This window comes from Rhinoraja longicauda, chromosome 5 (assembly GCF_053455715.1).
Source record: "Rhinoraja longicauda isolate Sanriku21f chromosome 5, sRhiLon1.1, whole genome shotgun sequence".
Classification (NCBI taxonomy): domain Eukaryota; kingdom Metazoa; phylum Chordata; class Chondrichthyes; order Rajiformes; family Arhynchobatidae; genus Rhinoraja; species Rhinoraja longicauda.
In genome coordinates, this window is record NC_135957.1 from 14,619,620 (window position 1) to 14,633,425 (window position 13,806).

The following is a 13,806-nucleotide window of genomic DNA, read 5'->3' on the forward strand; positions in this document are numbered from 1 at the left end:
CCAGAGACCCATTTGCTGCCACAGAATTCCTTTCTAACCCCGAAATACCAATCTCCAATTTTTGTAACCCTGTTTGTCATCACCCTATCCTGGTATGCCTCAGGCTTGATGCCACAGGCCTTACTGCCGTTGCTGCTTACCTCTGAACAATCATCTTCCCTAACAGTATCCAAATGAATACTTATTTTCAAGGGTAACTAGACGGGCGTGGACCCGTTGGGTCCAAATCTCTCCTGTGGGTGCGGCAACCCCCGTTGGGTGCAAACCTCACATGCAACCCTCCCCCAACTGACAGTCCTTGGACCTGTTGCCGGCCGGGGAGGGGGGAGAGGAAAGGGGAGAGGGAGCCACTCACCCCTGCCCCGGGCAGCCATCGTGTTGGCCAGAGCAAGCCGTGGACCCGTTGGGTGGAAACCTCTCCTGCAGCGGCAGCTTGGCGGCGATGGCCATCTTGTTTGACCCTCTGCTGTCATGCTGCACCATGGGAGGAATGTCAGGTGCGTGGCACGCCGGGACAGGCGCCGGTCCTCCCGGCGGGGGGTGGGGGTGCATTTATTAACGTTTATTAAGTTAATTGTTTTAAAAATGTACCAAAATGTGTTCAATTGAGACCGCAGGGGAATGGTGAGTCGGGAGGGCCTACAATTGTTGTGCTACTGTGTACCGTTTTGGCTGTATTTCGAGAATAAATCTATCCACAAACCCACAAATATACAAGATGAGAGTTTTAGTAGTATATACTAGCAAAGAGGGCCCATTCCCACTCCCCCCATTCTCTCCTCCCCAACCCCAATCTTACTCTCCCCACACCCCCCCTTTCCCCTTCGACCTCTCCTTTTCCCAGTACCCCTCTTTCCCCCACCACCAAGCCCCCTCCGGACGACCCCTGTTGTCCCCCTCCCCAGTCCCCATTCTCAGACCCCGCCACCATTCTCTCTCCCCAGTCACACTCTTACTCTCCCCCACCCCCCCCTTTCCCCAGCACACCCCTTTCCCCGGGAGGGGGCGGGGTGCGCATCAATGAAAGGTCCGGGGGGGGGGGGGGGGGGGGGGGGGAGAGCATCAGTGAAAGGTCCGGGGGGGGGGGATAGCGGGGAGAGGGTCTCCCGGGTGTGGGAGAGAGGAGAGAAGCAAGGGGAGAGAGGAGAGGGGAACCCATACGCACAGACGCACAGCAGCGCCACGCTGAAAGCCTCCAATAAATCAGTAGGAGGGGGGTTGCGCGAGCTCTTCTCACATGGGCATTTTGACGTCACACGCTGAAGGCCATGGAAAAAACGGCTGGAATTTTTTTTTTTTTACTAAAACCTCTAACTTAAAAAATATATGACCGAATTAAATAAAAATATCATTTTCCACCAGCGTTCAGCGTCGTGATTAAGGCGGTGCAAAAATCGTGGCGCTACGGTTGGCCGTTTTTGCCGAAATCAGCCGAAATAACAGATTTTAAAAAATTTGACTTTTAAACCTCTGTAAATTAAAAAATATACGACCGAATTAAATAAAAACATCATTTTCGGCAAGCGTCCAGCGGTGTGATTAAGGCGGTGCAAAAATTGTGGCGCTACGGTTCACCGCTTTGCAGAAATCAGCCGAAATCACTGTTACAAATATACATACAAATCAGAGTTTTAGTAGTATTATTATATAAGATAAGATAATAATATAGATGGTCACAAGTGATCACTGTCTGCCTACTCCCTTTCCTGGGGGTCAGCCATCTAACTAATGTCTGTACCTTGGGTATAACAGCCACCCTATAACTTATCTATGAAGCCCTCAGCTTCCTGGACTAGCCTGAGATCGCCCATCTGCAATACCAGTACCCTCATGTGATTCAATTTGGAGCTGCATCTTGATGCGCTTCCCACAGATGTAGTCCTCAAGGACACTGGAAGTTTACCAGATTCCTACAAGATTCTGCTCTAATTGCCATCCTGATTGCACTAAGACTAAAGTAGAGGAACAAATAAAACCTTATCTTATCTTGCTGTCGCCCATTGCTCAACCACCTCACCGAAGCCTTAACATTAACTCTCAAGTAAAACACTTAGCTTCTTGAGCGAAAACCTACTTATCCTCAAACACAATACCTAGCATTTCAAACTCAAACTTAAGCCTCTTGAGAAAGACACAATATTTACCCTCAAACAGCACTAGACCCTCAAACCTTCTTATCCTCAAACACAGCTTTTAGCCTTTCAAGCCAAAGTCTCAAAAGTTGCCCTCAAACAAAGCACTTAGCCTGCCGAGCCAAAGAAAAATGACTACCCTAAAACAACACTAGCCTCTCAAACCAAAGCCTCAACACTTACCCTCAAATACAGTATTTTACCTGAACAAACTCCCTCTCTTAAAATGGCCACTTCCAAATTACCGCACCACTAGTGCTTGACTCTGTTTTGTACACCTTGAGGAGCAGTCATTCCAGAACACTAACGCCTGCACTTTACATCGCCAATGCTGCCCCTCCTCTCAGCTGCTAACTCTCAAGTGAAACTGACCCGTCCTTATGCTATTGACTGCTTTTTAAATCTGTTATGCTGCTCCTCCTCTCACTGCTCTCTTGACTCAACTGATGGAGTTGGTAATTCCCTCCCCACACAATGCAGTGAACACACATCTGGGCTGTCATTTTGTGCTTTAGTAGACCATTTAACATATTAAACAGACATAATTGCTTTTACAGCCTTCAGACATCCAAATCTATTACTGTGCCTTCTTCATTATCTCTGATTAAAGAATAGCATAAATTGGAGTTAATGGCCCTCAGAAAAAAAGTGGAGGAATCCTGTTTCTATACATAATTTAATAGCGAAGTATCTGTTTCAACTTAATTGTTTCAAATGAGAGTGGACTCAAATTATCGTTAATGGCTAGAAACAGAACGAATTTTAAAACTTTTATTTTACTATAAATAGGCTCTACTTCATAAATTTGTGAGAGTGCGCCAACAAATGCCTTCTGAGTATGTGGCATTGATAACTCCAAAAATTATTAAGGTAAGTAATAAATTGTTACGGTAAGAAAATCATTTTAATTTTATGTCTTTCTATGCTTCATTAGTGAACATTACAATTTTATTTCTGTTGTTTTTCAATTTATTGCAACATTTGAGGGTGGCACAGTGGCTGCCTCACAGTGATTGCAGAGCCAGAGACCCGAGTTTGACCCCGACTATGGGTGCTGTCTGTACGGAGTTTGTACGTTCTCCCCGTGACCGTGTGAGTTTTCTCCGAGATCTTCGGTTTCCTCCCATGCTCCAAAGACGTACAGGTTTGGCTTGGTGTAAGAGTAAATTGTCCCTCGTGCGTGTTGGATAGTGTTAATGTGCGGGGATCGCTGGTTGGTGCGGTCTCGGTGGGTTGAAGGGCCTGTTTCCACACTTCTAAACTAAACTGAACTAAAAAAAAATTCCATTGACCAGTGGGATTAAATTCCTAACATGAACTAACATATATTGATATATTACATTGTCTGTAAATGATTGAAAATGAATTTCCACCCTAACTTGTATTGAGTTTTCAAACGAAAATAAGAATAATAACAGGATGGCACCACACTGAGTTAAGAGCTATAAAATTTCAATATCGTGTCAGAAGCAACATGGTTATATATATAAACATAGCACAAAAAGTAAGGAAATTTGTGTTTGGTAGATTATTTCTTTGTTGTAACAATGCTTCTTGGCAATAAATCTTATACCGTTGGAAAGCCTGTTTATTTCCCTTTTAAATGGTGCCACATTTGTAAGGAACATGCATTTGTGGGATGAGCAGCAGAGCTGAGTATGTGGGTTGCGCCCATGAAAAATCTGCCAAATCTTCTCTGCCAATGCCAAACAGCTTATTCTGCCATTGACTCTTGTTCGGTGTTGTTTGGTGGATTGGATGATTGAAGTCTGAAGAAACAAGACATATTGACAATTTAACAATTTATTAATTTAATAAACAGGAGCCTCAGTAGCGTGTGGAAGAACCATACACAGCCACAACAGCCTGGCACCTCCTCCTCATGCTGGTCACCAGCCTGGTCACCAGCCTGGTCACACACTGTTGTGGGATGGCATCCCATTCTTCAACCAGCATTTGTCGCAAGTCAGCCAACGTGGTTGTGTTGGTCACTCTGGCACGAACAGCACGCCCAAGCTGATCCCACACCAGCGCAAACGGGCCTGACGGTGAAGGGCAGTCATGGCAGGCCTCCTGGCAGCCCTATGAGACCGGAGATCGGCTGCGTGCAGTTTGTTCCGAATTGTCTGGGCAGAGAGCCGTCGGCCATATCGTCCTGCAAACCTTGACTGCAAATCTGTAGAAGACAGCCTACGGTTCCTAAGTGCTGACAGGGTGAGGAAACGGTCTTCTTCGGGTGTCGTCTTCTTGGGACGCCCACTTCGCGGCCTGTCTCTGACATCCCCCGTTATATGGAACTTGGCCTTCACTTTGGAGATGGTACTAGGGCTCACTCCAAATAATGCCGCAACTTGGTTTTGCGGAACACCAGCTTGAAGTTGCCCTATCGCACGGGCCCTATCCAGATCAGTCAAACGTGGCATGCCGATTCTTGGAGCAGACACCTACTGACCACCGTAGCAGGGCCCATGCTCACAGATGCTGCCAATCAGGTGCCAATCAGGCACCTGATTGTCAGCACCTGGGGATACCAGAAGCTCAAAACAAGATTCAATAGCAACAGCAGAATAAGCTGTTTGGCATTGGCAGAGAAGATTTGGCAAATTTTTCATGGGCGCAACCCATATACTCAGCTCTGCTGCTCATGCCACAAATGCATGTTCCTTACAAATGTGGCACCATTTAAAAGGGAAATAAACAGGCTTTCCAACGGTATAAGATTTATTGCCACGAAGCATTGTTACAACAAAGAAATAATCTACCAAACACAAATTTCCTTACTTTTTGTGCTATGTTTATATATTAAAACTATCGTTTGTTTGTTTGTGACTGAGCTTCAGCTAAAACTGTACAAGATAACGCAACATTTTTATGCCCACCTTATTCACCGACGTCGCTTTAATGGTAAAAATGGTAGTTTTATTGAAATTGGTGTTATATTTTTAAAGTTATTCACATTTTAAAGTTTTTAAAAACCAACGCATGCGCAGTTGGGGCCGGTCCTCACATAAGATGGCCGCCAGACCAGCGCCTACACTTACGTAAGATGGCCGCCGGGTGACTGCGCGTGCGCAGTTGGGGGGAGGATCGTCATTTTCGTTCAGCTCCCACTTTCCACTAGACGCCTGTTTGGTTCCGCGGCCCAAGTGGGGGGGGGGGGCGTCATCGCCACACTCCAAACCCCGGGCGTGACCTTCACTGCTAGGCCCCAGAGCCCCGCTGATTCATCGCGCCGCCGCCGCTGCTTCTCCTTCCAGCTCCAAACCCCAGGCGTCTCCATCATGGCCACCGCTGCTCCTGGTGCCGCTCTAAACCCAGGGCATCTACATCATGGCCGCTGCTGCTCCCGCTGCCGCTCTAAACCTGGGGCATCTCCATCATGGCTGCCGCTGCTCCCGCTGCCGCTCTAAACCTCGGGCGTCTCCATCATGGCTGCCGCTGCTACCACTGCCGCTCTAAACCCCGGGCGTCTCCATCGCTGCATCACCAGTGAGCCCTGGAGCCCCAGCCCAGCCAACACTGCGGCCGCTGCTCCCGCTCTAAAGCCCGGGCGTCTCCATCGCTGCCGTCGCCGATAAGCCTCCAGCAACTGCTCAGCATCACCCCTGCTGCAGCTGCTGCCGCCACTCTCAGCCACGGGCGTCTCCTTCACCGCTCAGGCCCGGAGCAACCGCCACCGAGCAGTTAAAGGTCAGACTAATTAGACCAAGCGGACCCGCTGGGCCCAAACCCCTCCCGCATTTGCGCAGCGCACGACCCCCCCCCTCCCCCTCCACTCCTCTCAACTCTTCTCGACAATTATGGATTGCTTCAAGAATTCAATGTCTGAAGATTAAAGAGAACGGAGAACAATCGATGATCCAAATATCATGATTGATGAGAGGCTCTTTTGTATATTCAAGACAAGCTTGTGAATTACAAGACATTGGGATACTTTCATGTGCCACTACCAAGACATGGAAGGATCTTGATGGTGACAATCCAGAATTGCTGACTGAACTGCAGTATAATAGACCTGAACAACAGTGATTTGTTGAAGAGAAGGAGCCTCTGCTGAATGCTGAGCAAAGAGCAGTGTATGACCATGTGTGCAGCTGCTTGGAAAGGAATGTTCCTTCAATGTTTTTCATTGATACACCAGCAGGAATCGGCAAAACAATTCTCACCAATTTAATCCTCTCCAAAGTTCGAGGTCAAGTTGATGTTGCTTTTGCTGTAGCATCCTCTGGTACAGCAGCTACATTGATGCCTGGTGGAAGAACTGCACGTTCTCGATTCAAGATACCCATCGAAGTGATCAATAATACAAGGCGCAACATTGAGAAGAACTCCAACATGGTTCATTTGATCAGGAATGTGAGACTGATTGTTTGGGATGAGTGCCCGATGATTAGGAAGGAGAGCTTTGAAGTGGTGGACAGAACTCTTCGAGATCTATGCAAAAAGAACGATGAGCCTTTTGGCGGCATTCTTACGTTTGTTGTGGCGATTTTCGACAACTCCTCCCTGTTGTGAAAAGGGAAAATGATACTGATGTTGAAAATTCCTGCATCAAGAAATCCTATTAACGTTCAAATTGTTATGTTTTGTTATTCACATTTTAAACTTTAATAAATCCCTTTTCCACTTGCTGTGCCCATCAGCCGCCCATGCACAGTAATACCTCCATGTTCGACGTCACAATGGAAACCTGGCGGGCGGGAATGCCGTCGCCGTCGGAGAGCCCCTAATAATAGAGGGGGGGGATATGGGGGGATGGAGTGGGTGACTAGAGGGTGGGAGGGGAAGGGGGGGAGTGGGTGGGGAAGAAGAGGGGTTGAGGGGATGGAGTGAGGGAGGGGAGGGGGAGGGTGCTAGACCAATGCAGAACAAAACACAATTTAAAAGAAAAATCGTGATTTTCATTAAGATTATTTATTTTTATTTTTTAAGGCCATTTATTTTAAAGAAAAAAGTGCGATTTTTCCTCACATCACAATGGCAACCCAATGAGTTGTGGGCCCAATGGGTCCACTTGGTCTAGTACATAGTAAAAATGAAATCTGGTCACTGCCTAACCCCATAAATTACTCCAGAACTTTGTCTCTCTTTTATGGATTAATCATCACCTGCAATTCTTTGTTTCAACTTCATACAATGATGATACCTCACTCGGTTACAATGGACTCGGCAATAACAGATGTCATCCCCCCCCCCATGATCCGTTATAACGAGGGTTTACTGTCTTTCAATGTTACGTAATGCAAAACTCTATTTCTTATTGAATAAGTGGAGATGTGTTCCTATGGAACGTTTTTCTTCCACCAGTAATGATAGTACTACTACTCCTGGTTTATGGAGATTATGCAGTTTACACCCCAGCGGTATGAATATTGATTTCTCTAACTGACAGTAACCCTTGCTTTCCCTCTCCTCCCGTCCCTCCCCTCCCCTAGTTCTCCGACTAGTTTCAATGTCCTGATTAATTTTACTGTTTGTATTCCTCGTCAACTTCCCCATAGCCAACAATGAACCATTCTACATTTTCTTGACAGTGTCTGCTTTGATCTGTTGTTTTCACACCTTACCCTTCCATATCTCTAGTTTCCTTCTCTCTGACTCTCAGTCTGAATGTCTTGACCCGAAATGTCACCCATCTCTTCTCTCCAAAGAAGCTGCCTGTCCCACTGAGTTACTCCAGCATTTTGTGTCTATCTTAAGAGTTTGCTTTGTCAGTTTACAAAGCAAATCTCTTATTTGATCAGCAGCTGTGTTTGACAACACACACAAGTGACTGCAGATGTTATTGCAAGCACCACAGGTTTATATATTGCACTTTTTATCCAGCATCAAACCTTTGTAAAATATCAAGTTTTACATCCAGTGAAATTCATGTACGTCGTTAATTAGGTTTACAATTTACATTTTAACCTGAAGAACCTGTTTCAGACACCTTGAGGGTAAATAATGCTGAAAACTATAGACTTGTCGATCAGTAAACCTAATATCTGCGGTAGGAAACTTACTGGAGAGGATTCAGAGGGATATACATTCATTTGGTAGGACCGAGGTTGTTAAGAGATAGTCAAATGTGATTGTTTTTTTTAAAGAAATAACCAAGAAGGATGACAAGGGTAAGGCCATGCACACAATCTATATGGACTATAGTGAGGTTCTGCTCTGGAAGGTTATAGACAATAGACAATAGACAATAGGTGCAGGATTAGGCCATTCGACCCTTCGAGCCAGCACCGCCATTCAATGTGATCATGGCTGATCATTCTCGATCAGTACCCCGTTCCTGCTTTCTCCCCATACCCCCTGACTCCGCTATCCTTAAGAGCTCTATCTAGCTCTCTCTTGAATGTATTCAGAGAATTGGCCTCCACTGCCCTCTGAGGCAAAGAATTCCACAGATTCACAACTCTCTGACTAAAAAGGTTTTTCCTCATCTCTGTTATAAATGGCCTACCCCTTATTTTTAAACTGTGGCCCCTGGTTCTGGACTCCCCCAACATTGGGAACATGTTTCCTGCCTCTAACATGTCTAACCCCTTAATAATCCTATACGTTAGATCGCATGGCATCCAGGGGAGAGTTATTTAACGATACAGAATTGGCTTCATGGTAGGAAGAATAGGGTAGTGGTGGAAAGTTCTTTTCAGATTTGGGGCCTATGAATTGTGGTGTGCCTCAGGGTTCAGTGCTGGAGAGTCATCTGTATCAATGATTTGGATGAGAATGTACAAGGCATAATTAAGTTTGCAGATTATACGAAAATAGGTGGTATCATAGACAGTGAAGATAGTTATCTAGAATTACAGCGCGATCTTGATCAAGTGGGCAAGAGGAATGACAAATAGAGTTTGATTCAGATACATGTATTTTGGGGGAATGGCATGTCGACCAATCAGGAATTGTGTTATATCACAGTTGCTGATGAGGGTGCACTTGGAGTATCGTGTTAAATTTTGGTCATCCTGCTATTGGAAAGGTACCATTAAACTGTGCAAAAAAGATTTACGAGGAAGTTACTTAAACTCTACCTGAGCTGTAGAGTGAAGTTGGGCAGCCTAGGACTTTATCCCTTAGAGTATAGGTGGGGCTGAGGGGTGATATTATCGAGGTATATTAAATCATGTGGGAAATAGATGGGATGAATGAACAGTGTCCTTTTCCCAGGATAGGGGAATCAAATACAAATTTAAGATAAAATGAGAAAGATTTAATAGGAATCTGAGGGGCAACATTTTCACACCGAAGATGGTGGGTATAAGAAATGAGCTGGCAGAGGAAGTAGTTGAGGCAGGTACAATAACATTTTTATACTTATGTATTCTTTTTTTAACATTTTTCTGCCGATATATAAATTCTGTAAGAGCAAATCTTATTTTGTGTCTCGGATTTTGAGCAATGATTCATGAATTCCTGAAGGCTACATTATCTCACGCAGGGGTTGTGTGTATATGCTCTTAACATTTTGGTGCCTTAACATCAGTCAGTATCAACACCACAATCAAGGAAGTATTTAATCTCTGTGTCACAGAGTCATAGAGCTATACAGAATGGAAACAGGCCCTTCAGCGAAACCTGTCCATAAACCTGTCCAAATTGACTTTCTGGGCTAATTTCATTTGCCTTCATTGAGCCCTTTAAATCTTACCTATCCTTATGGCTGTACAAATGCCTTTTGAACGATCATAAGATCATAGGAGATAGAAGTAGAATTAGGCCATTCAGCCCATCGTCTACACCATTCAATCATGGCTCATCTATCTCTCCCTCCTAACCCCATTCCCCTGCCTTCTCCCCATAACCTTTGACACCTGTAGTAATCAAGAATCTATCTCTCTCTGCCTTAAATATATCCACTGACTTTGCCTCCACAGCCATCTGTGGCAAAGAATTCCACAGATTCATCACCCTCTGACTAAAGAAATTCCTCCTCATCTCCTTGCTAAAAGAACGTCCTTTAATTCTGAGGCTATGACCTCTAGTCCTAGACTCTCCCATTAGTGGAAACATCCTTTCCACATCCACTCCATCCAGGCCTTTCACTATTTCTGTACATTTTAATGAGGTTCCCTCCTCATTCTTCTAAACTAGCAGAGTTCTGCCATATTCCAGCAAATATAGGCTCAGTGCCATCAAACGCTCATCATATGTTAACCTCCTCATTCCTGGGATCATTCTTGTAAACCTCCTCTGGTCCCTCTCCAGAGCCAGCACATCCTTCCTCAGTTATGGTGCCCAGAATTGCTCACAATATTCCAACTGCGCCATGACCAGCTCCTTATAAAGCCTCAGCACTACATCCCTGCTTTTGTTTATAAGCCTTCTTGAAATAAATGCGAGCATTGAGTTTTCTTTCTTCACTATGGATATGAATTGCAGATTAACTTTTTGGGAATCCTACACCAGCACTCCCAAGTCCCTTTGCACCCCCGATTTCTGGATTCTAACCCCATTTAGAAAATAATCTACGTCTTTATTCCAACTACCAAAATGCATGACTCCACACTTTGCTACACAATATTCCATCTGCTACTTTCTGCCCACTCTCTCAACCTATCCAGGTCCCTGCTTTCTCTATACTACCTGCCTCTCCACCTATTTTCGTATCATCCGCAAAATTGGCCACAAAGCCTTCAATCCCCTCATCCAAATCATTAATATAAAAACGTGAAGACCAGCAGCCTCAGCACCGACCCCTGCGGAACTCAGCTGGTCACTGACAGCCAACCAAAAAAAAAACCCTTTATTGCTACACTTTGCCTTCTGCCATCTACGCTATCCATGCTAGTATCTGCCCTTTGATACCATGGGCACTCATCTTCCTTAGTGGCCTCCCATGCGGCACCTTGTCAAAAGCTTTCTGAAAATCTAGGTATACAACATCTACTGGCTCTCCTTAGTCTTCTTCAAAGAATCCCAGCAAATTTGTCAACCAAGACCTGCCCTTCACAAAGCCATGTTGACTTTGGCCTATTTTATCGTGAACTTCTAAGTACTCCGTAACCTTATCCTTTATTATGGATTCTAAAATCTTACCAACCACCAAAGTCAGACTAACTGGCCTTTAGTTCCCACTATTCTACTTTGCTCCATTCTTGTGCAGCGGGGTAATATTGGCAATTTCCCAATCATCTGGAACCATCCTGACTCTAGTGATTCTTTAAATATCACAACCAATGCCTCCACAATCTCTAAAACCACCTCTTTTAGAACCCTCTGGTGCAGTCCATCTGGTCCAGGTGACTTATCCACCTTCAGCCCTTTTAGCTTCCAAAATACCTTTCAACTCTTCCACCATTTCTTTAATCCCCATTATCATTTCTCCTGCATTATTTTCCAGTGGTCCAACATCCACTCATGCCTCTTTCTTACTTGTTATAGTACTGAATAAACTCTTGCTATTCTCTGTTATATAATTAGCTGGCTTACCTTTGTATTTCATCTTTTCTCCCTGTATTGTTTTTTCAGTCACCTTCCGTTGTTCTTTAAAAGCTTCCTAATCCTCTGGCTTCCCACTAATCTTTGCAATGTTACAATTTATTCTCTTTTATTTTTATACTGTCCTTGACTTTTCTTGTCAGCCATGGTCGCTTCTTTCTCCCCCTCAAATCTTTCTTCTTCTTTGGAATGAAAAGGTTCTGCATCTCCCGAATTATTCTTAGAAATTCCTGCCATTACTGTTCCACCATCATTCCTGCTAGGGCCCCTTTCCAGGCAACTTTGGCCAAGTCCTCCCTCATGCCTCTGTAGTCCACTTTGCTCAACTGCAATAGTGACATATCCGATTTTGCCTTCGAATCCCACCGAATCCACATCAACCATCAATGCCCATTCAGATGTGTTCTCAACCATTCGTTACACACCAAGGGCAATTTACAGAGGCCAATTAACCTGCAAACCCACATCTTTGGGTTGTGGGAGGGAACCAGAGCACCCGGAGGAAACCTATGTGGTGGTTACAGGGGAAATGTGTAAGTTTCATGTAGACAGCACCCGAGGTCAGGATTGAACCCAGGTGTCTGGCACTATTACACAGCAATTATGACAACCATACCTCCATTAGTATTGTAAGGAATGACATCAAAATAACACAAGACTGATAAGAAAGTACAATTATTAGAAGTAGAGAAACAAAACTAATTCTTCTATTTGTAGGAATGAACATACTCTGTATACATGTATGTTGGACATTTGAATTTCATAATATGTGAGCTCTTTTATATACATGGGAGTCTATAGGTTGGATGTTCGAACCCTGGGTTGTACTTGGAACTTACGTCTGACTCAAATTATGACTGAGATAACTATTTATTTCTGTTTCTTATTTTCGTCTCCAACTATTCAGATACATTTCAATATGACTTGTAATGAAGTTCGATTTTTAATGCCATATTCTATGTGATTAAATTATTTTATGAAATATGTAGAACATTGAGATAATGTAAAAATAAACCTAGATATCAAGACGGCAAGTTTTATGTTTTGGTCCAGAAGCATTAATCTTTATGGTACATCGTTCTCTTTTAGATTGAATCTATCCTGAGACAAGGTGTTACTTTTCTGAATTGGTCATCCTTAACACTCAAGCAGTTCTTCTCTGAAACAGATGCAGCCATTAATGACTTGATTGCATTACTTAAGATAGTAAGTAGATTCCTTGAAAACTTTACATTTACTCATTACACAAAAGGCTAACAGTAAAGATATTGCAAACATCTATCTATCTATATATTACTAAAACTCTCAGTTGTTTGTGTGTATATGTTTATGTGTTTATGTGTGTACCATGTTCTCTACACAGCCAAAACGGTACACAAGAGCGCGATAATTTTAGGCCCATCCTACTCACTATTCCCCCGTGGTCTGAATAAACCTACTTTTGTTACTTTTTCAAAACAATTTACCTAATAAACTTTATTAAACGCGCTCCCCCCCCCCCTCCCCGGAGGACCAGCGGGAGGACGGCGCCCATCCCGGCATGCCCCGCATCTGACCTTCCTCTCGTGGTGCAGCGTGCAGCAAAGGATCCACAAAATGGCCACCCTGACAGCCAATCATTACCACTGTGTAATCATGGAATAGAGTCATAGGATTGTGCAGCAAGATAATGGGCTGTTCGGTCAATTTGCCCACGCTAGCTGTTGGGCACCCTTCCATATTCATTTAATTTCCTAGCACTTGACCCATAGCCTTACATGCCTAAGTGAGTCGTGCTCATCTAAACACTTCTTAAATGGTGTCAGTGACTCAGCTTCAACCACTCACTCAGGCAGTGCATTCTAGTATCACTCTCTGGGTGAAGAATTTGTCCCTCATATCTCCTTTAAATCTTTCCCAGTACACTAAATCTATGTTCTCAAGTATTATCTAACTCCAATATAGGGAAAGGTGTTCTGCAATCTACCCTGTTGAAACCATTCATTACTTTATATTGCTTAATCAAAAACAACAAAGACCCCGGCACAAATTCCTACGGTTGCAGACCTCCAGGCATCACTACCCTCTTAACTTCTATAAGCTATCCAGTTCTGAATCCAAACTATGAAGTCTCTGTGAAATCATGCATCTTAATAATCTAGCATTGAGGGCCTTGTCATATTAGTGGAAGGGAAGCTGTTCGAGAGGATTTAAGATTTACTCACATTTGGAAGAGAATGGAGTGATTAAGGGGCTGTGCACG

At 44.2% G+C, this 13,806-nt stretch overlaps 1 protein-coding gene across 1 annotated transcript in view; it reads left to right on the top strand.

The window, feature by feature from the left end:
- Positions 1–13,806, top strand: part of LOC144593844 (dynein axonemal heavy chain 8-like) — a 624,642-nt gene that overhangs the window by 172,923 nt on the left and 437,913 nt on the right. The window contains exons 19-20 of the mRNA XM_078399962.1: positions 2,922–3,002; positions 12,654–12,770. Coding sequence (XP_078256088.1) covers positions 2,922–3,002; positions 12,654–12,770 — 198 coding nt within the window. The remainder of the gene's footprint in view (positions 1–2,921; positions 3,003–12,653; positions 12,771–13,806) is intronic.